The sequence below is a fragment of the Ovis canadensis genome, chromosome 25 (assembly GCF_042477335.2).
Source record: "Ovis canadensis isolate MfBH-ARS-UI-01 breed Bighorn chromosome 25, ARS-UI_OviCan_v2, whole genome shotgun sequence".
NCBI lineage: Eukaryota > Metazoa > Chordata > Mammalia > Artiodactyla > Bovidae > Ovis > Ovis canadensis.
This window is the reverse complement of record NC_091269.1, coordinates 44,023,224-44,050,868: the sequence shown is the minus strand read 5'-3', so window position 1 is coordinate 44,050,868 and position 27,645 is coordinate 44,023,224. Positions and strand designations below refer to the sequence as shown.

General features: G+C 49.4%; 1 protein-coding gene and 1 non-coding gene across 2 annotated transcripts; one reads left to right on the top strand and one right to left on the bottom strand.

The window, feature by feature from the left end:
• The first annotated feature begins 19,193 nt into the window (after window positions 1–19,193).
• Window positions 19,194–27,359, top strand: NPFFR1 (neuropeptide FF receptor 1). Its single transcript, XM_069571537.1, has 4 exons — window positions 19,194–19,203; window positions 20,456–20,770; window positions 23,553–23,652; window positions 25,774–27,359. Exons 1-4 carry the CDS (start codon window positions 19,194–19,196, stop codon window positions 26,651–26,653), a joined length of 1,305 nt encoding a protein of 434 aa, XP_069427638.1. The 3' UTR covers window positions 26,654–27,359.
• TRNAC-GCA (transfer RNA cysteine (anticodon GCA)) lies at window positions 19,919–19,990 on the bottom strand. Its single transcript has one exon. It is a non-coding gene; the product is annotated as a tRNA-Cys (tRNA).
• Window positions 27,360–27,645: the final 286 nt, after the last annotated feature.

Below are 27,645 nucleotides of genomic sequence, written 5' to 3'. Positions count from 1 at the left end.
GCAACATGTCCTTGGTCCTCACTTTGTAGACGAGGACAGCCTTAGGGCCTAGGGGTTAGGAAGAAGTGGAGCTGGGGTTTGAGCTGGAGGCTGGCTGGGATGGGAGATGCCATTGCTTTTTCCAACTCAGATGTTCTTTCTCCCATCACATTCTTATGAAGAGCCCCTGACCCTTGCTTTTCTCATCCATAAAATGGGTGCTAAGACTGCCTCCTGTCATGTCTCAGGTGGCAAAGGTAGGTAGCCCTTGGCGGTCAGCATTATGCCCACTTCATACACCTAAGAGCTTCCTCATCCTTCTGCTCGCACCAGCCCTTGCGTGGGCTCAACTCAAGTGCCCTGACAAGAACCTGCCTCTCAGGGAAGCACAGAGCTGTTTGTCACGCATCCCTGGAGGACATCTGGATGCTGATGGGAGACTTCGTCCCACAGGAAATGAGAAGACTGACAGCTCACTGGTGCCCCATCTTCACAGCTCATTTATACTAATAACTCGTATAACTCAGAGCCTTGGCCAGGAGTCAGCTGAGGCTCATGCTCCTCTGTGTACATCCAGGTTCTGACCAGCCAAGGGTACCTGGACACCCCCTCTCCTCTAGATGGAAAACACTTAAATTAGGGTGTCTTCAGGGGTGGGCCCTGCAGAACTGCCACACAACGCAACTCCGATGGGTACCAGTCGTGATGCAGTCTAGCTCATTAACACCAGTTACCCAGAAAATGGGTTCCCAGGTGGTTCAGTGGTAAAGAATCCACCTACCAAAGCAGAATATGCGGGTGCGATCCTTGGGTCGGGAAGAGCCCCTGAAGTAGGAAATGGCGGTATTCTCGCCTGGGAAATCCAACGGACAGAGGAGCTTGGTGGGCTACAGTCTATGGGGTCGCAAAACAGTCAGACACGACAGCGCATGCAGGCCACGCCTGGGAGTGAACCCTTCAATGAACCTAGGAAGTAACATGCATGGACCCTGGGGGTTGGTTGGACAAGGGTGGTCCTGGATCTCCGGACTGTATAAGACTAAGCCATCGGGATGTTTTACGATGCAGATTCCACACCCACCTGAGTAAACCAGTAAACTGGACTCAAAGCAGGGCCCCCACCTCTGCACCTTAAAGAGTCTCTGTTTCTCCCCCACGCAGCACCCAGAGGATCCTTTTATTATTTTAAAAAAAAATTGTCTTTAGCTGTACTGTGTGACTTGTAAACAGGGATTGATTAGTTCCCTGACCAGGAATTGAACCTGGGCCCTGGTGGGGAAAGTGTGGAATCCTAACCACTGGACCTCCAGGGAATTCCCCAGAGGATCCTTTTAAATCCTAAGTCCCTGCCTCCCCACATCCTCCAGGGTCTCCATGGCACTTCAGTGTAAAAGCCGAGTCCTTACAGTGGTCTCTAGGACCAGGTGTGAGCTTCCCTCCATTACTTCTCTGGTCCTTTTCTCCCCCTTCTTCACTGCACTTCACTGCACTGGGAGGCACACTGGCCTCCCACTGTTCCTCCAGCACCCCAGGTGTGCACGAGCCTCAGGGCCTTTGTCACCCCAAGGACTGACAAGCAGTAGGAAGTCTTTGCTTCGGTCTTCCATCCCTCACAAGCGGGGCTTCCCTGCTGGCTCAGCAGTAAAGAATCCACCTGCCAATGCAGGAGACATGAGCTTGATCGCTGGGTTGGGAAGATCCCTTGGAGAAGGGCAACCCACTCCAGTGTTCTTGCTAGGAAAGTCCCTGGACAGAGAAGCCTGCTGGGCTACAGTCCATAGGGTTGCAAAGAGTCAGAAACAAGTGAAGCCACTGAGCGCACACACACATGCCCTCACACGCCATGGTGTTGTGGCTGGGCTTTTCCTAATGGAGTCCCGGGTGGCCAGTATGCACTAGCCTCCCACTGTGGCCATCGCTTTCGGCTTAGCATCACCCTCTTCCTGTGATCCTACTCCAACCCTTGATGGGATTTCGAGAAGGATTCCTATACCCAAAGTTGAGAGGTTGGATGGGTCTCTTGCTCTTTGTGTGGTCTTCAGATGAGCTGCATCAACAGCACCTGGGGGGATATTAGACCCAGAGGATGGCTCCCTCCCCAGACCTTCTGAATCAGAATCTGCATTTTTTTTTTCAAGAAAATTCTGAAGTTTTAATTAGCATTTAATCAGCATTCATTAGTCCTTCTATTCACTGATATTGAAACTTGCAAGGAAAAATGACAAGATTCATTTCATTATCTGATGGCCATTGTAAAGGACAGTGATACATTTCTCACGTGATAAATTTCATACTGCTCAAGCTGCTAAAAAAAGACTAAAAAATTAAGTATCTGGAAAATGGAAATAGGATAGTTTAAATCAATCTTCTTTCATCTCCTGGATTGGAAACTACTTCAACCCTTAACAAAATCAGCATTTTTCTGTCATCCTTAACACTGAACAGACAACAGGGCTGTGCACGAATAGGGTAGATAGGCATTAGTGAATAAGGGGAGGAAGAAAGAGTATAATTTACTAAGCACTGTCTAGGCCTCCAGAGAAGGGAGGACTGGAACTCGGCCCTACTCGAAATCATACCAGACCAGAACCAGAATTCGAGTTCTCTGCCAGGAGGAGGTGATCAGTCTCCAATCCTCAGCTCAGACTGAGGGCCCTTTGACCAGATTCCTGCATCCAGGACCGGGGGACTAGAAAAACAGGGAAGGATAGGAAGGGTTAAGGAGAGGAAAGAGAGGGAAGGGGAGAAAGGTCAATAAAGTCTCTTGTTCCTTACCGGTCGGGGCACTCTGGCCAGCTCTCCACTCGGGTGCCCTTTCCCAATAAAATCTCTTGCTTTGTCAGCACATGTGTCTCCTCAGACAATTTATTTCCGAGTGTTAGAAAAGAGCCCAGTTTCGGGCCCTGGAAGGGGTCCGCCTTCCTGCAACAAATGGCGACTCTGGCGGGGACTCTTCTTCCCTGAGACTGACATCCTGACCACTCGGGGTACTCAGGGGCCAGCTTGCCTGCCAATGGACCAGACCCAGCGGCCGCAACTGGGACCCTTTTGTCCCTGGTCTCCTCCTGAACTATTAAAAGCCCACGTAATAAATATAGCTCACATTTATTTAGCACCTACTATGCCAGGCACTGTTTTAAGTGCCTTACTATATATTAGGCTCAGCGGTTAAGAATCTGCCTGCAATACAGAAAACTGCCTGCAGTGCCGGAGATGTGGGTTCCATCCCTGGGTCAGGAAGATCCTGTGGAGAAGGAAACGCAACCCACTCCATATACTTGCCTGGGAAATCCCATGGACAGAGGGGTCTGGTGGGGTCGCAAGAGTTGGACATGACTTAGCATCACCAGGTACTATTATCATCCCTATTTTGTAAATGAAGGGAAACTGAGGCGCAATGAGGTTATATAACTTTCCCAAAGTCACACATAAAATAAACGGCAGGGCTGGAGTGTGCAGATTTTATAGCCATTTCCTGAACTCTGCATTGCTCAAAAGAGCCCGATAAGACCTGTCCCAGTCCCGGGTCCTGACTGTCAGGGAAACTTTGAGCACTTCCTCAGGAAGGTAGACTCAAGATAGTAATGATATAACCAACTTATATTGATCTCTTTTGTCAAGTGCTAGTCCAAGAGCTTTACATAGAGGAACTTCTTTCATCTTCACAACTCTAGGAGATAGGCTATCATCCCCATTTACAGATGAAACTGAGGCAAGTCACAGGAAGCCAAAAGTCCAAAGAAACTCAGATGTTTCACCTGCAGAAGGGCAGACCTGAGGGGGCGCCCTCCCTCCTACAGGTTCTCTGAAGGGCTGTCCTGGGGAAGACAGAGCTAATGGAAGACAGAAATACCCACTGCTGGCCATTAGGATCAAGACGCTTGCCCAGGTCAGGGTTATACTCAGTGTCCTCTAAGGCCCCTCCAGTCCCGAGGCTCCACCAGCCACTGGGTCAGAGAATGGACTAGAGGAATAAGAGAGGCTAGGAAGTGGCCTGGTGGGAATCGTTTCCCCAGAGTCCCTCCAGGATAAACCCCAGGGAAGGGAAGAAAGGGCCATTCACTCTCTTCCATCTGCCTGAAACCTGCTACTGCTGCTGCTAAGTCACTTCAGTCCTGCCCGACTCTGTGCGACCCCATAGACAGCAGCCCACCAGGCTTCCCCGTCCCTGGGATTCTCCAGGCAAGAACACCGGAGTGGGTTGCCATTTCCTTCTCTAGTGCATGAAAGTGAAAAGTGAAAGTGAAGTCGCTCAGTCATGTCTGACTCTTAGCAACCCCATGGATTGCAGCCTACCAGGCTCCTCTGCCCATGGGATTTTCCAGGCAAGAGTACTGGAGTGGGATGCCATTGCCTTCTCCGGCCTGGAACCTGGGATCTTCATTCAAATGACAAAAGTCTATGGTGGTGCCTGACCAGGGCTGGAATGGTGGGAGGGAGGTGGCCTCCCATCCAGCCCAAGGGACCACTTATTGGGCATCTACTACATGCTGGGCAGAAACTTTGACATCATCTCATTTACTTCCCTGAAAACAATTTCACAAACGCAAAAACAGGCTCAGCTGCAGGTAAGACACTTTCCCAGGAGTAGACATCTGGTGAGCGCCTGGCCAGTTAATTCGAGTTGTGGAATTAACTGTCTGCGGACACACTGTCCCTTGCTCTCCTCGCCTTATGGTGTGTGACAGCTGCCTCTCATCCCCTTCTCAGGAGGGCCTCAGGGGCCTGTCCACCTGGGTGGTTGGCTGGGGGTCAGGCTCCTCTACGGAGCGAACAAGGAGTAGGGGACCGGCGCTGGGATGGGAGTCACAGGGAGAGGGACACAAAGAGTTATGTCGCAGCCGAGGCTGCAGTGGTCAGTGGCTTGTCCTCTACTTTGGAGGGGTGCTCCGTTCCTGCGGAGGGAGCCACATCTGGGAAGAGGCCGGGGGCCAGGCGCGCGGGCAAGGGGGCGCTGCAGCGACACAGGTGTGCCGGGTGCCATGACGACCGCATGGCGCGGCGCGAGCCCCCTCCCCCTGGCCTGGGAGCGCCAGCGGCGGACAGCCGGCAGCGGGCGGTAGAGCCTAGAGCCGGGCGGGCAGCTGCGCGGCTCGGGAGCCTTCCATCCCGGCCGCTGCCCGCGCGGCGAGGGGAAGACCCCGCTCTGGGCTAGGGCCTGCGAGCGCCGGACTGTGAGGCAAGGGCGCGCCAGCAACCCTGCCCCGGAGACCCCCTGTCCTTTGCCGGTTCGCAGGGGCCTGCTGCCTCCCTCCGTCGGGGACCGTCCTGGAGCAGGGCAAGGTGGACAGGATGGATGGTGAGTGACCCCGGGGCTGAGGCTAGGGGCGAGTGGATGGGTACTGAGGAGCTGTTAGCCAAGAGAGAGGGGAGGGGAGAGGGGTGTTCTGATCGCAGAGGGCTGTCCAGAGCCCAACACTGTGACTCTGAGTGTGCATGCGTGTGTGTGTGAGACAGTCAGACACACACTGAGAGAGGGAGAAAGACCTAGAGTGCTTCGTAGAGTGTGTGCCTGAATATGTGTGTGTGTGACTGAGACAGAGGTAGAGGAAAGACCCGGAAGCCTCTATGCCCTGAGTGCCTAGCACCCTCCCTCCTGCCTGAGAGGGGGCTCCTTTGAAACCAGGTGAGGACAGCTTGCCTATTGGCGTTAAAGGAATTGTCATTCCTTTCAGGCAGCAAAGTTGGAGAGATGGAATTCTAGACAAGGTCTCCTCCATGCAAAATTTCCCTCCCTGGGAGAAACGAGAGGGAACTATGGACCTGACCTCCAGAGCTTTAAGGCAGGGGTCCCAACCTCTGGGATCTAATGCCTGGTGACCTGAAGTGGAGCTGATGCAATAATAATAGAAATAAAAGTGCCCAATAAATGTAATGCGTTTGAATCATCCCCAAACCATCCCGCCCTCCCACCCGTCCTTAACTCCTTACCCCCTTACCCCCTTACCCCCCTACCCCCCCTACCCCTGTTCTGGTCTGTGGAAAAATTGACTTCCATAAAGCTGTTTGCTCCAGCCTTACAAGGTGGGGGGCCAGACCCCTGTCTCAGCTGGTGTGGGCAAAAGAAACCTTCTTTCAACTAAGAAACTGGAGCATCCAGGGCTGGTCCACTGGCTTGCTGGGTGTCTTTGGGGTTTTGCCTAAATCTGTCTGTGCGAGGTGGTGCTAGTGGTAAAGAACCTGCCTACCAGTGCAGGAGACATAAGAGACGTGAGTTCGGTCCCTGGGTTGGGACAAGCCCCTGGTGGAGGGCATGGCAACCCACTCCAGTATTCTTGCCTGGAAAATCCCACGGACAGAGGAGCCTGGTGGGCTACAATGACCCGGTGGTCGCAAAGAGTCGGACACGACTGAAGTGACTTATCACGCACGCACTTTGTGCAACTGGTTACCTATCTCTTGAATGGAGAAACTTACATTCAGCTGGATTCACAGTGTGGCTGTGACGGTAAACTAAGACAAGATGTGTTGAATAAAATCAGACCGTAAAAGAAGGCTGCTCCAGGAGGTAATAAAACCCGGAAATTCCAAGCCAGTACAATTGCAAACATGGCTGGCAAGAAAGAAAAGGGAGTTTTACAGAACGCTGTGTGCAGCTGCACTTGCTGCTTTCCAGTGAGCTAGGGTTGAGAAGTGCAGGCACACAAGATGCGATGAGAAACGCAGAACTCAAGATGCAGCGAGAAGATTGGTGGGATCTGGAAGGATAGTGTCAGCAGAGCACCGAAGCCTCAGCGAACAGAAGCCCAGGAAAACTGGTCGAGACAGACGCAAAGTGCTTTCAAAGTCTGCGTAAGGATAGCAGAGGGCTTGGGCTTGTGGTGCGTGTAACCTTAACACACAAGGGAGGGCAGCCTAACAGGCCACACAGGCAATTTTACTTCAAATGGTGAAATGAGGGACATAAGGGGGAGATTGAAGCCCAAGGTAAGTGATTGGATAAGGCATCAAGCCACATATATATAATCTAAGCTCAGACAAATAACATCCCAGGGACCTGGAGGCATTCTCCGATGTAATCTTTGTCTCAGAGGAAATGACAGAGAATGAAGTGCCGGAAGACTGAAGATGGGCAAGTGTCCTGATTTTCAGAAAGGAAGAAAAGGTAGCTCAAAAACAAGCCCTAAACTGCCAAGAAAATATTGACCTGTATTTAAAATTTCAGAATAAATATCAGACACTTAGTGAACACTTGTTGTTCAGTCACTAAGTCATGTCCAACTCTCTGTGACCCCATGGACTGCAGCATGCCAGGCTTCCCTGTCCTTCACTATCTCCTGGAGTTTGCTCAAACTCATGTCCATTGAGTCAATGATGACATCAAACCATCTCATCCTCTGTCATCTCCTTCTCTTCCTGCCCTCAATCACTCCCAGCATCAGAGTCTTTTCCAATGAGTCAGTTCTTTGCATCAGGTGGCCAAAGTATTGGAACTTCAGCTTCAGCATCAGCACTTCCAATGAATATCCAGGGTTGATTTCCTTTAGGATTGACTTGTTTGATCTCCTCGCTGTCCAAGGGACTCTCAAGAGTTCTCCAGCACCACAGTTCAAAAGCATCAGTTCTTTGGCGCTCAGCCTTCTTTATGGTCCAACTCTCATATCTGTACATGACTACTGGAAAAACCATAGCTTTCACTATACAGACCTAAGTTGGCAAAGTAATGTCTCTGCTTTTTAATATGCTGTCTGGTTTTGTCATAGTGTTTCTTCCAAGGAGCATGTGTCTTTAATTTCATGGCTGCAGTCACCATCCGCAATGATTTTGGAACCCAAGTAAATGAAGTCTGTAACTGTGTCCGTTGTTTCCCCATCTATTTGCCATGATGTGATGGGATTGGATGCCATGATCTTCATTTCTTGAATGTTGAGTTTTAAGCCAGCTTTTTCACTCTCCTCTTTCACCTCGATCAAGAGACTCTTTAGTTCCTCTTTGCTTTCTGCCATAAGGGTGGGGTCATCCGTATATTTGAGGTTGTTGATATTTCTCCCAGCAGTCTTGATTTCAGCTTGTGATTCATCCAGCCCAGCATTTTGCTTGATGTACTCTGCATAAGTTAAATAAGCAGGGTGACAATATACAGCCTTGACATACTCCTTTCCCTATTTGGAACCAGTCCCATTGTTCCATGTTCCATACTAACTGTTGCTTCTCAATCTGCATACGGATTTCTCAGGAGGCAGATAAGGTGGTCTGGTATTCCCATCTCTTTCAGAATTCTCCACAGTTTGTTGTGACCCACATAGTCAAAGGCTTTAGCATAGTCACTGAAGCAGAAGGAGATGTTTATCTGGAATTCTCTTGCTTTTTTCTATGATACAACAGATGTTGGCAATTTGATCTCTGGTTCCTCTGCCTTTTCTATAATTCATCTTGTAAACCTGGAAGTTCTCAGCTCACGTATTGTTGAAGGATTTGAAAGATTACCTTGCTAGCATGTGAAATGAGCACAATTTATCTGGTAGTCTGAACATTCTTTGGCATTGGCCTTCTTTGGGATTGGAATGAAAACTGACTTTTTGTAGTCCTATGGCCATCGCTGAGTTTTCCAAATTTGCTAGTGTATTGAGTGTAGCATTTTCATATCATCTTTTAGGATTTGAAATAGCTCAGCTGGAATTCCATCACCTCTACTAGCTTTGTTTGTAGTAATGCTTCCTAAGGCCCACTTGATTTCACACTCCAGGATGTCTGGCTTTAGGGGAGTGATCACACCATCGTGGTTATCGGATTCATTAAGATCTTTTTTGTACAGTTTTTCTGTGTATTCTTGCCACCTCTTCTTAATCTCTTGTTTCTGTTCGGTTCTCACTGTTTCTGTCCTTTATTGTGTCCATCTTTGCATAAGACATTCCCTTTGTATCTCTAATTCTCTTGAGATCGCTAGCCTTTCCCATTCTATTGTTTTCCTCTATTTCTTTGCATTGTTCACTTAAGAAGGCTTTCTAATCTCTCCTTGATAGTCTTTGCACTCTGCATTTAGTTGGGTATATCTTTCCCTTTCTCCTTTGCCTTTTGCTTCTCTTCTTTCCTCAGCTGTTTGTAAGGCCTCCTCAGACAACCATTTTGACTTGTTGCATTTCTTTTCTTGGGGATGGTTTTGGTCACTGTCTCCTGTACATTGTTATAAACCTCCGTCCATCTTTCTTCAGGCACTCTGTCTACAAGATCTAATCCTTCAATCTATTTGTCACTTCCGCTGTATAATCATAAAGGATTTTATTTAGGTCACACCTGAATGGCCTAGTGGTTTTCCCTACCTTCTTCAATTTAAGTCTGAATTCTGCAATAGGGAGCTGATGATCTGAGCCACAGTCAGCTCCAGGTCTTGTTTTTGCTGACTTAGAAGACAATAAACTGATCAGACATCACAGAATTTTTTCAAAGGAGGCATCCTGTACACTTGCAAAGATATGTGCCCAAGCATTTTCATCACAGTGCAAAATTAGAAATCATCTAATGTCACTAAATTAAGTAAATTAAATGATGAGAGCACTTGCCACAGCATGCTATATGGGTTGTGTTTAGGATTTTATTTACTGGTATGAAAATATATTTACTACCTACTGTGAGTAACTTTTTAAAAAGCAGTCTTTAGAACACACATGTAGTATGATCCCCTTTATGTTGGTGGGCTGCTGTCTCTGGGGTCGCACAGAGTCGGACATGACTGAAGCGACTTAGCAGCAGCAGCAGCAGCATTATTAAATGTATATGTAAAGTACAGGCAAAGAGATGGTCACTAACATCTTTGGGTCCTCCTGCTTCTGAAAGTATACCCTAAGAGAAGGAGCTGATGCCTGAAAGCAGAGGTCAAGAGACTGAGATGGGAAAAGGAGAAAAGGCAAGAACAGAACTGAGTGGATGAACTGGGCTTAGTGGTGGGCCACTAGGCTTCTATCTCTCTGGACGCCTTCTGAGAAAAGTGCAGAAGCGATGGGTGGCTGACAACTGTTTGTTCCTCTTCACCAGTTGAAGGTTGTTCCACTCCCACACGTCTAGGCTGATCCTAGAAGTGGCTTCAAAGAAAGCAAAACAGAGAGCCCTGGTGTCAGCCTGATGAGATGCTGGAAATGCAGGGTGCAGTCAGTCGACTTGGCCAGAACTTTGGGATGTGGCTGGGAGCATCACAAAGGCAATGGCCATGGGGGCATCTCTTGGTGTGAAATTGCAGGGGTGTTTATTTCACTCTTTTCTTTTGTAGTGCTCAGACTGCTTTATAGTAAACATATTGCTTTTTTTTATAAAACCAAGATTTTTTTTTCAAAAAGAAAGAAAAAAGTGTAGTGATGTAGTAGTCATTAGGGGCCAATATTAGTGCTAAAAACAACTCAGGCTAAACCTCCCACGTTTCCTCTTTCACACTGGGTTTCTAAGAGGTAGAAAGATGAATTATGAGATTTCATCAGGACCCGGCTAAGATCTCTCATGAGAGCCCTGGGAACTGAGCAGTGGCAACGGGGCTGGAGGACTGGTGACAAGACTTTGTATTAACTCTAATACAGCTTAGCGGTCCCTCAGACTTTGACCTTGACATTGATGTTAAATAATTGAGAGGGAAAAATAAAAGGCATGCTCCTCGAATCTGTGGATAAGAGCCATAACACCCACATAGCAACAGGTTCAAAATTTAAATGAGGATATCTTAACATTCTGGAACACTGGATCAAACCCAAGAAAATGACATGTAAAGTGAATTGCAAAGACCTGAATTTAGGTCCAAAAAAATCAACTGTGTGCATTTCAAACAGAGAAGATCTTGCTTGTAATCTTGAGGAAAGTTTCTGGGGAGATAAAAACCAACTGATTGACGGACATGGGTCCAAAACTCCCACTTACTGAAAAGACCCTGAGATGTTCAGAGTGGGGGGAAAAAAAGGCGGGGAGAGGGGGATGACCTTGGGGACAGGGGCCCATTCTTGTTCAAGGAGCAGAACTGGAACAGGTAGGGGACAAGTTGCAGGAAGACAACTCAACAATAGGAAGAAATTTCTGGCACTCAGAGTTGGCCTAGAAGCTGTGTCCTTGCCAGGTCGAATTAAGCAAGGGTCACTGACTGGTTGGATACTGACTGGAGGGCAGAAGGAGGTATTCTTGGGTGGCTGGACCAAAAATAGGGCCTGGAGGATCTCTGAGGGCCTGCAGACAGACACTGCAGTCTGTCCGTCCTCCTGCAGAGTTGCTGGATCAGCCGGGCAGTAGTCCCTCTCAGGCCTTCCCCACTGGGCCTTGGCTGCATGGTGTGCTGTGCAGTGAGGCATCAGAGGGCACGATTCCCACCCCGCTCCCAGCCCAGCCCCAGTCTAGCGGCTCCCTCAGAGCCTCTGGCAGCCTCCAGAGCTGCCTGCCCAGCCTGGGAGCTCCGTGGCTGAGGGAGGCCAGATGCAGGGAGGATGTCTGCTCATACTGCCTGGTGGTGGGAGACCTGTGGGCAAGTGGCCCATGCAGGGGAAGGTTGCCAGAGAGAGGAGCAAGCTAGCTGGTTTCCTTCCAGTGCAGGACACAGAAATTTCTTGGCAATCCAGGTGGGCTCTGCTTTCCATGCCCCCCAAAATGCTGCCAGTGGCGCTGTCAGAGTTGAGAACCACTGCTGTCATGAATATTTTAATCATATGTATCAGAGCTTCCTTCTGATTAGAAAGGTTAGATCTCAAGTTAGTGCAAAGGATAAAGAAATTACTTAAAACACACTCTGTTACACACTGTTAATGTCTTTTGTTTGTTCTGGGTTTTTTGGTCATTTGTTCACACACACACACACACACACACACACACACACTTTTGTATGGAACACAGTTTATAATGCTTCTACCTACTATTTTATAACTATTGCCACCTTGATCAGCATTTCTTCCCACCACTAGAACTTGTTCTATTAAGTAAATCCCTAAAAGTGGACTGGCTGGCTCTGGGAGTGGGTCTTGGATCGGGGTGCTGGATGGATGTGCCCCGTTTGCAAAGGCTGAGCTGATGTGTGTCCTTCCAACCCCACTGTGCACAGCCACCCTCTGGTGTCACCAAGCGCTTTTCCTCTCTGCCAGTCTGATTGATGGCATGCTTACCCAGTGTCCTTTTAAAATTGCATTTCTTTGATTACAAATGAACTTTTCGTCTCATGTGTTTATTAGCCATTTGTACTGTGTTCTGTTGTGTTCTTCAGCAGGTCAGGCTGTGTTCACCCTGAGGCTCTCAGGAAGTGGGCGCTGAATGGTATAGTTCAGTTCAGTCACTCAGTTGTGTCCAACTCTTTGCGGCCCCATGGACTGCAGCATGCCAGGCTTCCCTGTCCATCACCAACTCCCAGAGCTTACTCAAACTCATGTCCATCGAGTCGGTGGTGCCATCCAACCATCTCATCCTCTATCATCCCTTTCTCCTCCTGCCTTCAATCTTTCCCAGCATCAGGGTCTTTTCCAATGAGTCAAATCTTTGCATCAGATGACCAAAGTATTGGAGTTTCAGCTTCAGCATCAGTTCTTCCAGTGAACATTCAGACTGATCTTTAGGATGGACTGGTTGGATTTCCTTGCAGCCCAAGGGACCCTCAAGACTCTTCTCCAACATCACAGTTCAAAAGCATTAATTCTTTGGCGCTCAGCTTTCTTTATAGTCCAACTCTCACATCCATACATGACCACTGGAAAAACCATAGCTTTGACTAGATGGACCTTTGTTGGCAAAGTAATGTCTCTGCTTTTTAATATGCTGTCTGCTGCTGCTGCTGCTAAGTCACTTCAGTCTGACTCTGTGCAACCCCACAGATGGCAGCCCACCAGGCTCTGCCATCCCTGGGATTCTCCAGGCAAGACCACTGGAGTGGGTTGCCATTTCCTTCTCCAGTGCATGAAAGTGAAAAGTGAAAGTGAAGTCTTGTCTGACTCTTAGCGACCCCATGGACTGCAGCCTACGAGGCTCTAGGTTGGTCATAATGGTATAACTGGGTCTCTAATCTAGGGCATATTCAAAAGCAGAGACATTACTTTGCCAACAAAGGTCCATCTAGTCAAGGCTATGGTTTTTCCAGTAGTCATGTATGGATGTGAGAGTTGGACTGTGAAGAAAGCTGAGCGCCAAAGAATTGATGCTTCTCAACTGTGGTGTTGGAGAAGACTTTTGAGAGTCCCTTGGACTGCAAGGAGATCCAACGAGTCCATTCTAAAGGAGATCAGCCCTGGGTGTTCTTTGGAAGGAATGATGCTAAAGCTGAAACTCCAATACTTTGGCCACCTCATGTGAAGAGTTGACTCATTGGAAAAGACTGATGCTGGGAGGGATTGGGGGCAGGAGGAGAAGGGGAAGACAGAGGATGAGATGGCTGGATGGCATCACCGACTCGATGGACGGGAGTTTGAGTGAACTCCGGGAGATGGTGATGGACAGGGAGGCCTGGTGTGCTGTGATTCATGGAGTCACAAAGAATCAGACACGACTGAGCAACTGAACTGAACGAACTCAATCTAGAGCTGAGTTCTGTGTGGTACCAGGGCAGACCAGTAGGTGGCGCTAACGATGCAGTCATTAGAACTTGGTGGAGTACCCAGCTGGATTCCGTGCTCTGGACCTTCATTTTGGTGTTGCTTTCTCTCTCACACATCTTCCAGGCTTTTCAGGGAGGCCCACAACAAGAGTACTATAAAATATTACCCTCGGGTCCATTGTGCAGTTTAATACCACCAGCCCAGCTGCTGCTGAGTTACACACTGAGTGTGGTGTGTCCCGCATTGTGTCAAGTTTTCTTCATGTATTATCTCACTCTTTTCAGTAAGTGTGAGCTTATCTCCATTTGGGGCTTCCCTTGTGGCTCAGCTGGTAAAGAATCTGCCTGCAATGCAGGAGACCTGGGTTTGATCCCTAGGTTGGGAAGATTCCCTGGGGAGAAGAAAAGCTACCCACTCCAGTATTCTGGCGTAGAGAATTTCACGGACTGTATAGTCCATGGGGTAGCGAAGAGTCGGACACGACTGAGCGACTTCACTTTCACTTTTCACTTTCATGCTTTGGAGAAGGCGACGGCACCCCATTCCAGTACTCTTGCCTGGAGAATCCCAGGGACGGGGGAGCCTGGTGGGCTGCCGTCCATGGGGTCGCACAGAGTCGGACGCGACTGAAGCGACTTAGCAGCAGCAGCAGCAAGCAGCAGGGTGGCTTTTATGCCTGTGTGCGTGCTCTGTCGCTCTGTTGTGTCCAACTCTTTGCGATCTCATGGACTGTAGCCCGCCAGGCCCCTCTTGTCCATGAAATTTTTCCGGCAAGAATACTGGAGCAGGTTACCATTTCCTACTCCAGGGGATCTCCCAGACTCGGATCAAACCTCCATCTCTTGCTGTCTCCTGCCTTGGCAGGCAGATTCTTTACCACTGCGCCACCTTGTGGCTTTTAAACAGCAGAAATTGACTTGTTACAGATCTGGAGACTGGAAAGCCCAAAATCAAGGTACAGATCCAGTGTCTGATGAGGATCCTCTTGTTGGTTTATACACAGCTTCCTGTGTCCTTATGTGGTGGATGGGACAAGGGAGCTCTCTGAGGTCTTTTTAAAATAAAGGCACTAATCCCATTCAAGAGAGCTTGTCCTTCTGACCTAATCAGATTTGATCCTTGAACAACATGAGTCTAAACTGCACTGCTTCATTTATACAGTTTTTTTTTCCAATAGATGCATACTACTGTACTACTGTACTACACTGGACATGGAACAACAGACTGGTTCCAAATAGGAAAAGGAGTATGCCAAGGCTGTATATTGTCACCCTGCTTGTTTAACTTATATGCAGAGTACATCATGAGAAATGCTGGACTGGAAGAAACACAAGCTGGAATCAAGAATGCCAGGAGAAATATCAATAACCTCAGATATGCAGATGACACCACCCTTATGGCAGAAAATGAAGAGGATCCAAAAGCCTCTTGATGAAAGTGGAAGAGGAGAGTGAAAAAGTTGACTTAAAGCTCAACATTCAGAAAACGAAGATAAAAAAAAAAAAAACCAAAAACGAAGATCATGGCATCCAGTCTCATCACTTCATGGGAAATAGATGGGGAAACAGTAGAAACAGTGTCAGACTTTATTTTTGGGGGCTCCAAAATCACTGCAGATAGTGACTGCAGCCATGAAATTAAAAGACCCTTACTCCTTGGAAGAAAAGTTATGACCAACCTAGGTAGCATATTCTAAAGCAGAGACATTACTTTGCTGACTAAGGTCCGTCTAGTCAAGGCTATGGTTTTTCCAGTGGTCATGTATGGATGTGAGAGTCCCTTGGACTGCAAGGAGATCCAACCAGTCCATTCTGAAGGAGATCAGCCCTGGGATTTCTTTGGAAAGAATGATGCTGAAGCTGAAACTCCAGTACTTTGGCCGCCTCATGCGAAGAGTTGACTCATTGGAAAAGACTCTGATGCTGGGAGGGATTGGGGGCAGGAGGAGAAGGGGACAACCGAAGATGAGATGGCTGGATGGCATCACTGACTCAATGGACGTGAGTCTGAGTGAACTCCAGGAGATGGTGATGGACAGGGAGGCCTGACGTGCTGAGATTCATGGGGTCGCAAAGAGTCGGACATGACTGAGCAACTGAACTGAACTGTACTACACGATCTGAGGCTTGTTGAATCCGGATCCATGGATTCGCAGGGCTGACTGTAATTTTATATTCAGAGCTGAATTTAAAGTCATATTTGGATTTTTGATTGCACAGGAGTCAGAGCCCCGAACCACCCCATGCATTTTTCAAGGGTCAGCTATGCCTCCTGAAGCCCCTACTTCCAAATACCATCACACTGAGTATGAATTTTGAGGAGACACAAATATTCTGTCTATTACCTGAAGTCAGGAGAAAAGAGAGCTGGGACTTACCAGTCTATATGCATCCACTACCTCCAGGGTCTTTGGGCCAAGACCTTCAGCTCCGTGGTTCCCAGACTGGAGTGTCCATTGGAATCATGGGGAAGATACATTAAAACAGACATACCTGGGTTTCTGGTTCCCTAGATCAGGGGTGATTCCTGAGAAACTGCATATCTAGCAAGTCCCAAGTGATGCTGATGCTGCTGGTCAGGGACTACACACTGAGAACCAGGGCTTCCTCATCTTCTCTGGCCCCAGACTTTCCGTGGCTCAGAGCTTAATCTCTGAGATCATCAGAGTGCCCTGGAGGAAAGGGGAATGGCATAGTTGGGTCCAGTGGATGAAATTTTCACAGGCTGTAATGTATCCACAAGGGCACCAGGCAGATCCCCAGAAGGACAAGTCCAGGTGTTAATGAGGTCTCCAGCTTCAGGTATCAGGTCCAGATGGGGTGGGAAGCCTGCCTGCCTCCAACCCATCTCACCACCAGCCAGGGGAATTGCCAGGAATAGAAAGGAGTTTAACTAAATTGAGAATAAATCAGTCTACAGTGCTGGAAACTGTCCTAAGTGTAGAGACTGATGCTCAGGCTCAGCCAAGGGTCCAGGGATGGGCAGGGTTGCTCCCAGACACTTCTCAGGGCCAGCCTTTGGAATATCAGCTTACTAAGCAGTCCCTTGAATCCAAGTGAAAGGCAGTGGGGCAAACACACAGGCTAGAATTTAATTGGGCAGGTTTTGACAATTTCCTCTACTCATCCACACCCACAGATTTCCCCAAGTTATTCAGGTTGATTTTGAGGCTCAGCAAGAATGAGCTAGCTAAGGAGGTTTCCAACAGACTGTGGTGGGGGTTCTTTCCAGAGGACCCTGGAAAAGGCCTCTCAACACTAGCAATGCCAGCCTTTAGCAGGACCCTGTCACCTGACATCAGGATCCGCCTCTCCTTCTTTTTTCTCTTCATACACGTATTTATCCTCCTAACAACTATTTAGTAAACCATTTATTAACACAATGATCAGGCCCTGATGAGATGCTGAGGATATTTTCCCATCAATGAGGAAGAAAAGATCCTTCCTCTCCAGGAGCTGATTTTCAAAGTTGGAGGAAAAAAAATCCAATAAACCTGGGAGCAAAGAAAATATTGGCAGATGGAAGGAAATAAGCAAGATGCCATGAGAGACAATAGTGGGCACCTAAATGAAATAATCAGGTCATGCTTCTCCAAGAAGACAGTATTTAAGCTGAACGCTAAAGGAGGGGAAAGGCAGAGGGGCTAGGAAGAGATAAAGGCGTTGAGATTGGAAAGAGCAAGAGTGCATTGGAGGCATCACAAGGGGACCAGAGCACAAAGGACAAAGAGGAGAGTAGCAGGGGGATGAGGGCAGATCGGTGGCAACAGGAATTAGACCATGCAGCAAGGAGTTTGGGTTGTATATCAGATGCAAGGACATGGCAACCCACTCCAGTATTCTTGCCTGGAGAATCCCATGGATGGGGGAGCCTGGTGGGCTGCCGTCTATGGGGTTGCACAGAGTTGGACACGACTGAAGCAACTTAGCAGCAGCAGCAGCAGCAGCAAGGAGTCTAGGCAACAGTTAGTGGCTCCTGCTGAAAACATTGGTGAAAAGCTAGTGGGAAACTTGATAGAGGAGGGATCAAGCTGACATCACTTAAGCCCACTGTTCAACCTTAGCATTAAGAAAGAGACCACCAGGGAGTTCCCTGGTAGCCTAGTGGTTAAGATTCCAGGTTTTCACTACTGCAGCCCAGGATTCTGCAAGCTGCCGCCAAAAGAAAAAAAAAAGAGAGAGAGAGAGAGTCCACCAGACATAATCAGATCAAGCCTCTAGATCTAATTGTAATTTACAGGAAATACAGCAGACAGACAGCAGAATGTGTAAAATGACATCAAGAGGGGGCAATCAGCAAAATCCAGTCTGCGAGAAATTCTACAGACAAATGACCCAGACATTTATATGATCCCAAGGGCCACTCAGATGGCTAAACCACAGTGTCATGTCACTAGATTTTGGGGTGGTTTGGCACATAATGATACATAATAGAAATGGAAATCTCATTTGGATCCTCACTCAGACAAACCAGTTATTTTAAAAATTCTGTAAATCCTTCAGTAAAAAATAAATTAGTTACGACATCTAACAATGAGGGAATTTTGAATGCTGGATAATTGCTAATATTGTGACACAATGGTTAATTTTGACACTGGGTTATGGATTTTTTGAGTCCTATATTTTAGAAACACAATCTGAAATATTTATGAACAAAAGAGAAGATTGTGCTTCAAAATCATCCAAGGAGAGGTGTGGGTATGGATGAAGCAAGATTGGCCTTGAGATAGCAATTGTTGAAGGTGAATAATGTCCGCTGGAGATTCTTCATATTCCCTCTTGTCATGGTTCATTAAACTATATACTCATATATGTTCACTCTTACATTCTCTCTCGTACATGTTTGTCATATTAAAATAAAGATGTTTCGGTACAGTTGGATGCCCCTGAAGGGCCTAAGCAGAGTAGTATCATTTCCTTCTCTCACTGTGCGCCCAACACTTCCAGCGTCTCCTCCTCCACTGGCAGACCCTTCGCCTGTGACCCGAGTTCGCCCTTGCACCTGCTGGTCCCTGTGGCCCCACCGTGCCAGGGGAGGTCTAGTCTGGAAAGACCCCAGGGTCTTTCTAGTCTCTGGTCCCAGGCCTCCTGTGGGCCTCCAGGTCAGTGGCTGAGCTCTGTATGCAACAGAAGACTCCCCAGTGACGCCTGATCTCCGGAACAGGCCCCATTCAGTCCCAGAGGAAAGCAGGAGGAGAGTTTACAAGACAATATCATGAGTCACCACAACTAATGACTTCCCAGAAGAGCTGTGGTCGGACACTCAGCCACTCCTTCCAAAGGTGCCTGGAGAAACACACACTGAAGCTTGAGACACGTTAGAGACACAGAACCACGCCAACTCAGCTGCAGAGACTAGTGTTCTCTTGAGCGGGTCTGGGAACCTCTCTGATCACAGTCCTGCCATTTCAAATGGGGTTAATACCTAACCTATTTACCTCATGAGACAGCAGGAAGGATTGGATCAAATAACAGACATGGAAAAGTGAAAATGTTAGTTGCTCAGTCATGTCCGACTCTTGGCGACCCCTATATCCTGCCAGGCTCCTCTGTCCATGGGATTCTCCCAGCAAGAATATTGGAGTGGGTTGCCTTCATGGGAGCTTCCCAACCCAGGGATTGCACCTGAGTCTCCTACATTGCAGGCAGATTCTTTACCATCTGAGCCACCAGGGAAGCCCAGTAGATAAGGAAACTCTTGGCTAAAAGCTGTGCAAATGAAGTAGCTGATACCACGATGGGAGAAGGTGAAGGATGGGTGGTGGCCTTGGCTTTGGATGGTCTGAAGAATTGAACGTGTGCCTTTGATCCTCAGCCCTGGTTCAGAGTCCCCTTTTAGACTTCCTCCCTCTACCGCCTTCTTTTCTTCCACAACTAAAGTCTGTGGCGATGATGAGCAGGGACGTCAAAGATATTGAGGGTATAATAGGATCGCAGGAGAAAACAGATGGTGCACTCAGGAAGGGTTTAACTGAAGAGAGTTTGGTAGAGAGACTTGACAGCAGGGAGAGGAGGGCAAGAGAACCAGCATGGGACAGTGACACACACAGGGACCGGCAACCACAGGAAGCTGTCGCTGCAGAGGGGGAACCTTGTCATTGCAGCCCTGCAGGAACTGGAGTGTGGAAGAGGAGCTACCCAGCCAGAGCTGCACCCATAAAGACAGCCCCATGGACAGACCTGTCCAGGCAGGGAGGGACTCAGGAGATGAATATGCTGACCTCTCCTCCACTCCTTCAGTCTCCTTCAGCGCCTCCCATTGGCTGAAACCCAGTTAAAAAACCGGAAGGCAGGGAATAGAATCTAAAAAAGAGTGGATATATATATATATGAAAGTGAAGTAGCTCAGTCGTGTCCGACTCTTTGCAACCCCTTTGACTGTAGCCTACCAGTCTCCTCTCTCCATGAGGTTCTCCAGGCAAGAATATGGGAGTGGGTTGCCATTTCCTTCTCCAGGGGATCTTCCCGACCCAGGGATCGAACCTGGGTCTCCTGCATTGCAGGCAGACGCTTTAACCTCTGAGCCACCAGGGAAGCCCATATATTTAAATATGTATAACTGACTCACTTTTGCTGTACAGCAGAAACTCAACACTGTAAATGAACTGTACTCCAAAAAAAAAAAAAAAAAAGACCCAGAGAGCAAGGGAACCTGGCTGACATAGGTTCCCGAGAGGTCAGCCTCTGGGGCAGAGAGCAGGGCTGAGAAGTATGGAGCCTGGATCCAGTACAGTTGGAACTGTGTGCAGATGGGGAGGGACCAACATTGGGAAATGAAAGGAGAGGTGGGACAAGTGGGTTGGGAGGTGTGAGATCAGGGTCTGAGTGGCTGTGAGTTGAAAGTCTTGGATCGGTGAATCCAGTTGCAATTGGGGTTGAGCTCATGCCCAGGTGCTGGGCATGGTCAGGGTCTGGAGCACAGAAGGATCTCCCAGTGGTGAGAAGTCAGTCATCTCTTCTTCACCTAAGATCCTGACCTATGTGCTCCTTCGCACCTAGGGGAGCCCTCCCAGCCTTCCAACAGCAGCTGGCCCCCAAGCGAGAATGGGAGTGCTGCTGAGGCCACCCCGGCTGCAAGCCTCACCTTCTCCTCCTACTACCAGCACTCCTCCCCGGTGGCTGCCATGTTCATTGTGGCCTACGTACTCATCTTCCTCCTCTGCATGGTGGGCAATACCCTGGTCTGCTTCATCGTGCTCAAGAACCGGCACATGCGCACCGTTACCAACATGTTTATCCTCAACCTGGCCATCAGCGACCTGCTGGTGGGCATCTTCTGCATGCCCACCACCCTTGTGGACAACCTCATCACTGGTGAGTAGGCAGCTCCCCCCTGAAATCATGGCTGGCCTGGTCTCCTGGCCAAGGTGCCATTGTCTCAAACTCCCCAGTCTTACGGATGAGAGGATTAGACTAGAAATAATAGATACAATGAATTAATCATCTGCTTTGTTCCAGGCTTTGTGTGACTTATTCTTCCTGAATTATTTTAATTAATCCTCACAACAATCCAATGAAGTATGCATTATTGTTATCCCCAATTGATGGATGAGGAAACTGAGGCTCAGAGTGATTAAGGGGTGGTTCTGTAGTTTATACAACTAAGTGTCAAGTCCCACATTCTTACATCTGTATTTCTAACCACTGCACCGTTCAGTCCTACTCTCCCAGGTAGCTCCCATCTAGTTCTGGGCAGAACTAGAACCAGCAGGAAGAAGTGGTAAGGAGGCAGGTTTCCTCTGAATAGGGACCTAAAAACTAATTTGAGATGTTCTCCACCAAAAAAGGGTTCCTGCCTACAGGTATTGTGCTCCCTGTCACTGGGAGTGTCTAAGTGGGGACTGGCCGGCTGTTTAGCAGGGATCTGGTAGAGGGATTCAAGCAGAACTAGGCCACTTGACTTCTAAATTCCCACCCAGTATCTAAAAACGTTAAGAAGGATCCCACTATCATCTACCTTCTCCCAAGATTCACTTTTCTTGTTTCAGAGTAAGGCGCCACAGAGTCTAGGTGGGAAGGACTAGTTTCCAGAGCTGGGGAGACCCCTAGAGGTCTGTGCCTGCAGCTTCTGAGCTCAGAGCTCCAAGAAACAGGATTCAGAGCCTGGACAGCCCCATTTGGAGTGACTTTGGTGTCTCTGTAGTATAGCTGGTTAGCACGTTGGACTGTTAACTGAAAGGCTAGTGGTTCGAGCCCACACAAGGATGCTCCCCCTTGTGCCATTTGGGATTCCCAGGTGGCTCAGCAATAAAGCATCTGCCTGGAATGCAGGAGATACAGGGGAGGCAGATTCTATCCCTGGGGTTGGGAAGCTCCCCTGGAGGAGGAAATGACAGCCCACTCCAGTATTATTGCCTGGAGAATCCCATGGACAGTGGAGCCTGGCAGGCTACAGTCCATGGGATCACAAAGAGTTGGATGTGGCTGAGCACGGACTACCACACGCCACAGCTGATGTGAGGCTGGGGGACTCACAAAGCCAGAGAGTGAAGCCAGGGCTGCCACTTTCCCCCTGGCTGTCCTCTGGCTAAGCCTGGTGGGATCTTTAATCACAGCTGAATCACAGGTTCTTTCAGGGATGCTAAACAGAGGCTGAGCATCCTTCTTCCCAAAACACACACAAACATATGCAGACACACACACCTGCACATGTGCATACACATAAAGGTGTGCACACACGCATGCTCACTCACCAGCTAACAATAGTGTGATGAGGTCACTAGTTGGTTACAGTAGTGTCTGCCAGTCCTTTTTTTTATCTGTACAAACCGTTATTTATTCAACAACTTCTTAATGTGGGCATCTAAAGTTTCTCTGATATTTTGCAGTTACAACAGTGCTACAATGAATAGCCCTGTGCATATGTATTTTGTGTCATCAGAGGTGTATATTCAGAATACAGTGAGATTGTTAGATCAAAAGACAAGTGCATGAATTAGGCATTGCCTAGTTCCCCTCCAGAAGGACCGTAATGACTTGCATTCCCACCAGTGATGTCTGAGAGCTCCTATTTCTCCACAGCAAGTATCATTTGCGTTTTTCTAATTATGAATGAGGTTTGAACATTTTTTCATGTTTTTCCATCTGCTCTCTACAGCGATATTGACTTTCCATGACATTTAAACTCCCTGGCACCTAGATCAGACTCTCAGCACTGATGCATAGTGATTTAGAGACAAAGAGACTGTAAATTAATCTCCCCCTTCATTTTCACATCTGTAAAAAGGAGACAGTAATGGGGCTGGGGTGAGGACTGAGCAGGCCAGTGCCTGGTACCTCGTAAGGGTGCAGACAGAAAATCAACATGGCAGAGGCTGTTGGTGAAAGAAGACCCCAATCTTGGGAGATGACTCCTGTCCACAGGCACAACAGACAAGAACAAGCTGCCCTCCTCCCCCCCCCCCCCCCCGACCATCCCAGGCCTAGAGGGCTGGAAACACCAGGTAGTTACCAACACAGGGCCTCAGGCAGCCAAGAGGTGAACCTGGCTACCAGTCCTGAAAGCAGGTGGGACCCAGGTCTCATGAAAAAGCAGAAGCTCAGGGGTCAGAGTGAGGACATCAGGTAGGATGGGCTAGAGGGGCTCATAACCTCCCCCAACTTGTGAGTCAGGATGGATCTGTCCTAGTGGGTCTCCACTTCGGCTGCCACTTAAATCTCCTGGGTCAATTTGGAAAATAGGGTGGTCTGAGTCCCACCCTTAGAGATTCTGTTTGTAATTAGTCTGACATGGTCCTGGGCAGTGATCCTTTTCCAAACTCTCAGTTGATTCTAGTGAGCAGCCAGGAGAGAACTACTGGCCTAAAACTTGAAGCTGGGCTATGGGAGCAGAAATCCAGGCAGGGCTGGATGGATCTAAAGCTCATGGAGAAAAATTGCTGGTCAGTATAAAGGCTGTCTCTAGTAGGACTGTCCACAGAGGTACCGGCTAGTCAGCTCCTCACTCCTGGAAGCGCGTAAGCAGAGGTAGAATGACAACCTAGCTCGACTGGAGGGAAGATACAAGCCACAGAGGGGACTGGCCCAGATGGCTGCAGGCCTCTGGCTCTTTGTGGACGAGGCATCTCTCACTTTGTGGTGGCCTCTGTCATTGCAGGGTGGCCCTTCGACAACGCCACGTGCAAGATGAGCGGCTTGGTGCAGGGCATGTCTGTGTCTGCTTCCGTTTTCACGCTGGTGGCCATTGCTGTGGAAAGGTGAGAGGGTTCCTGGCTGGGTTATCCTGGGCTGACTGGGGCACAGCATGAGGACTAGCTGCTGTTTCCACTGCTGCGCCTGCTAGAAGGAAGACTAGCTAGACTGCTCTGTGGTCTGTGGTCCTGAGCCACAGAGGGAAGGGTGGTGGGGCTGCTTGCCCTCTAGAATTGGGGGACTGTAGAGGATACTGCTACCTCTTTCTGGAAGACCTGGAGGCAGCCTCTGAGGAGGTTTAAAAGGTATCCCTGGGCCCTAAGAGGAGCTTGGGGACAGTCCTTGTCTCCTGAGTGGTAGACCTCCTTGCTGGCCCCTGACTCCCCAACTCCACCATCTTCTGCCGCTTCTGGTCTTTCAGCCTCAGATTCCATCCGAATCTCTGATAAGCGTAGGTCTGCTAAATAGAATGGAGCCAGGGACCAAGCAGCTTGCTTTGTAAGCAACACAACTGACCCAGTTGCAAGGGGGTCCTCCTCCCTCTCTGAGAGCCCTTTCAATAAGGGTGCTTATCCCAGAGCAAGGGAGGCAGGCAGGTGAGTTGGAGGGCTGCCTAGCTGGATGACCTTGAGTAGGTCATTTAACTACATTGAGCCTCCGTTTTATCACCTGTCAAATAGTCCATACCCTACTGGCTGGCTGGGGGGCTTCAGTGAACTTCTGTTTGTAAAGCTGATACATACTATCTGGTATGGAGACCATATGTCAGCAGTTAATAGCATTCTATTTCATCTTTACACCCACACCCTCCTCCTTGTCTTCTTCCAAACTCAGGCACTACTAGCTCCACCCTTCGTATAATCTAGTGTCCTCAGCGTCCCTCCACTTCTGCCCTCATCAAATCGTCTTTTGTGACCCAGTGAAGAAGGCAGCTGGTGAGATAGAACTGGGTCCCCATCTGCAAGGCCGCTAATTAGCTGGGTAATTGGGGGAAGTCCTCCTTCACTGGTCTTCATTTTGTTGTCGTTGTTAACGATGACATCTCCCAGTGGTGTCTGGGTATTCTTCAAGTTCCTATCTCCTTGGGAACTCTTCCTGGTCTGTCCTAGGATCGTTCTCCATTCATTAAGTGCTACTGCTCTTAGAGCCAGTACTATGTGCTTTAAGAATTATTTGTTTTCTGGCAGCTCCTTATTTGATGTTATGAAACCAGGAGGTCAAAGTCAGGTAGGTTGAGAAAATAAGGCTTGAGACAAGCTGTGGGAGAAGGGTAAAGTGCTGTCAGATGGGGAAAGGATAGGAGGGAGGAGAGCAGGACACTTTGGTGAAGGGGAAAGAGCCGTTGCCTGGGAGTCAGCTCTAGGCCTGTGTTCTAGCACAAGTTTAGCCCTTAAATTGCCCCATGACTTTCCTAAGCTAGATGGGCATCTTTGAGCAGGAGAACTGGGCATAGGTATTTTTAAAAATGCTTCAGGAGATTCTAATGCACAGTGAAAGTTTACAGCTGCCAGTTTATATGGTACAGTGGTGCAAGACAAATCTGTATTCAAGTTTGGTCCTTGGTACTAGCTAGCTGTGTGACCCTGAGCCAGTTACTTAACACCTCTGAATCCCATATGTAAAGTAAGGGTGTAATAATAATCACAGCTGAGACATCCTAAGGAGGAAATGGTGCAGAACTGTCTTGATACTATGGAGGCACTGTTGGAAGGATGCTGGCTAAGATGATATAGGGAGAACCTGTCACAAAGACTCCACATCTGAACTCCCAAGGTTTTCTGGAGAAGCCATAAACAGCTAAAATTTGTTTTCTTTGATACACGTACCCAATCGGCCTACTCAGGGACAGAATCTGCCCGCTGAGTCACTGCTAGCTGCCAGCTACTCAGTTTATCCTCCAAAATGCGTGAACAGGATTCACTTCTTGTGAGGCCTACCCTTTTGTCTTGTTCCACGGCAGCCCAGCCTTGGAGCTGATTGCCCTACAGGTGAGAAACCCATTTGCTTGTCAACGAACATAATTAACACCCGAGCCTTCTTTGACACCACCTAAGGTGCAATGGTGGGGGTGAAGTGCCCCAACCCCGCCAGCCCCCAGCCCTCTGCCCTCCAGGGGTTGGTGCTCATCCCTGGGACCCCTGGGACCCTCCCAGACCCCCTGCTTTTCTTTTCCTCCATCACCGCAGGTTCCGCTGCATCGTGCACCCCTTCCGCGAGAAGCTGACCCTGCGGAAGGCGCTGGTCACCATCGCGGTTATCTGGGCGCTGGCCCTGCTCATCATGTGCCCCTCGGCCGTCACGCTGACCGTCACGCGCGAGGAGCATCACTTCATGGTGGACGCCCGCAACCGCTCCTACCCGCTCTACTCGTGCTGGGAGGCCTGGCCCGAGAAGGGCATGCGCAAGGTCTACACGGCAGTGCTCTTCTCGCATATCTACCTGGCGCCGCTGGCGCTGATCGTGGTCATGTACGCGCGCATCGCCCGCAAGCTGTGCCAGGCGCCGGGGCCCGCGTGCCCCGGCGGCGAGGAGGCAGCGGGGGAGGGCGGGCGAGGCGCGCGGCGCAGGGCGCGAGTGGTGCACATGCTGGTCATGGTGGCGCTGTTCTTCACGCTGTCCTGGCTGCCGCTCTGGGCGCTGCTGCTCCTCATCGACTACGGGCAGCTGAGCGAGCCGCAGCTACACCTGGTCACCGCCTACGCCTTCCCCTTCGCCCACTGGCTGGCCTTCTTCAACAGCAGCGCCAACCCCATCATCTACGGCTACTTCAACGAGAACTTCCGCCGAGGCTTCCAGGCCGCCTTCCGCGCCCAGCTCTGCGCGCCGCCGTGGGGGAGCCACAGGGAGGCCTACTCCCAGCGGGCCAGCCGGCTGCTGCGCACGAGGGCGTTCGTGGAGGTGCAGCCCAGCGACTCAGGCCTGCCCTCCGAGTCGGGCCCGAGCAGCGGGGCCCCCAGGCCCGGGCGTCTCCCGCTGCGCAATGGTCGCGTGGCCCACCATGGCTTGGCCGCCGAGGGTCCCGGCTGCTCCCATCTGCCCCTCACCATCCCAGCCTGGGACATTTGAGGGGGACGCGGAGCGCAGGCCTCTGAACCCGAGGGCCACGACCGCACGTGTGACACCCAGGCATGACAGCGTCTGGTGTGGTGTTAGGAGAGGCTGCCATATGTCTCCCTCTCAAACACAAGGCAGTGAGCAGTTGTTAGTGGAATCTTCTCTGTCACTTTCCCCCTCAGATAGAGGCAGAGGAGGGGAAAGAGAGCCGAGCTGTTTCCCTGAAACCCTCTGCAGCAGAAGCCACAGGCATCATTAGGCATCATCTCACTGAGTTCTCACACTTTGGGAATAGGGTTTCTTATCCCCCTTCTGGGACTTCCCTGGTGGCTCACTGGTAAAGAATCTGCTTGCCAAGTAGGAGATGCCAGTTGAATCCCTGGGTTGGAAATATCCCTGGAGAAGGAAATGGCAACCCACTCCAGTATTCTTGCCTGAGAAATCCCACGGACAGAGGGGCCTGGCGGGCTACAGTCCATGGGGTCACAAAAGAGTCGGACACAACTTAGCAACTAAACAATAACATACCCCCTCTACGGGTGCAAAACTGAGGCTGGAGGAGGAGATGAGACTAGTCTGTCTCTCAGCTAGAGCCTGCATGACTCCAGTGCCTGCCTGTCTGGTTTTGACCATCTCCAGCTGCCTCCAGAAGGGCCCCTTAGGGGGAAGCACAGTGAAAAATGTGAATCCTAATTAAACATCTGGGAAGAAGTGAAAAGCAAGGCTGGCCTGTCCATCTGATGCTTGGTGTCCATGTCCTGGAGTCTCCTATGTATGATTGAAGCCACTCCCCTGATCCCTTCCCAAGAGAACACAGTGTGTTCTGTGTAGGTTTGTCTTGTTTGTTTTAAGAAGTGTCCAGGGCCATTCTCTTCTCCCCAAGGTACCATTAACAGGACGTCATGCCTGAGCATGAGCTCTATAAAGAAAGCTGAGCACCGAAGTATTGATGCTTTTGAACTGTGGTGTTGGAGAAAACTCTTGAGAGTCCCTTGGACTGCAAG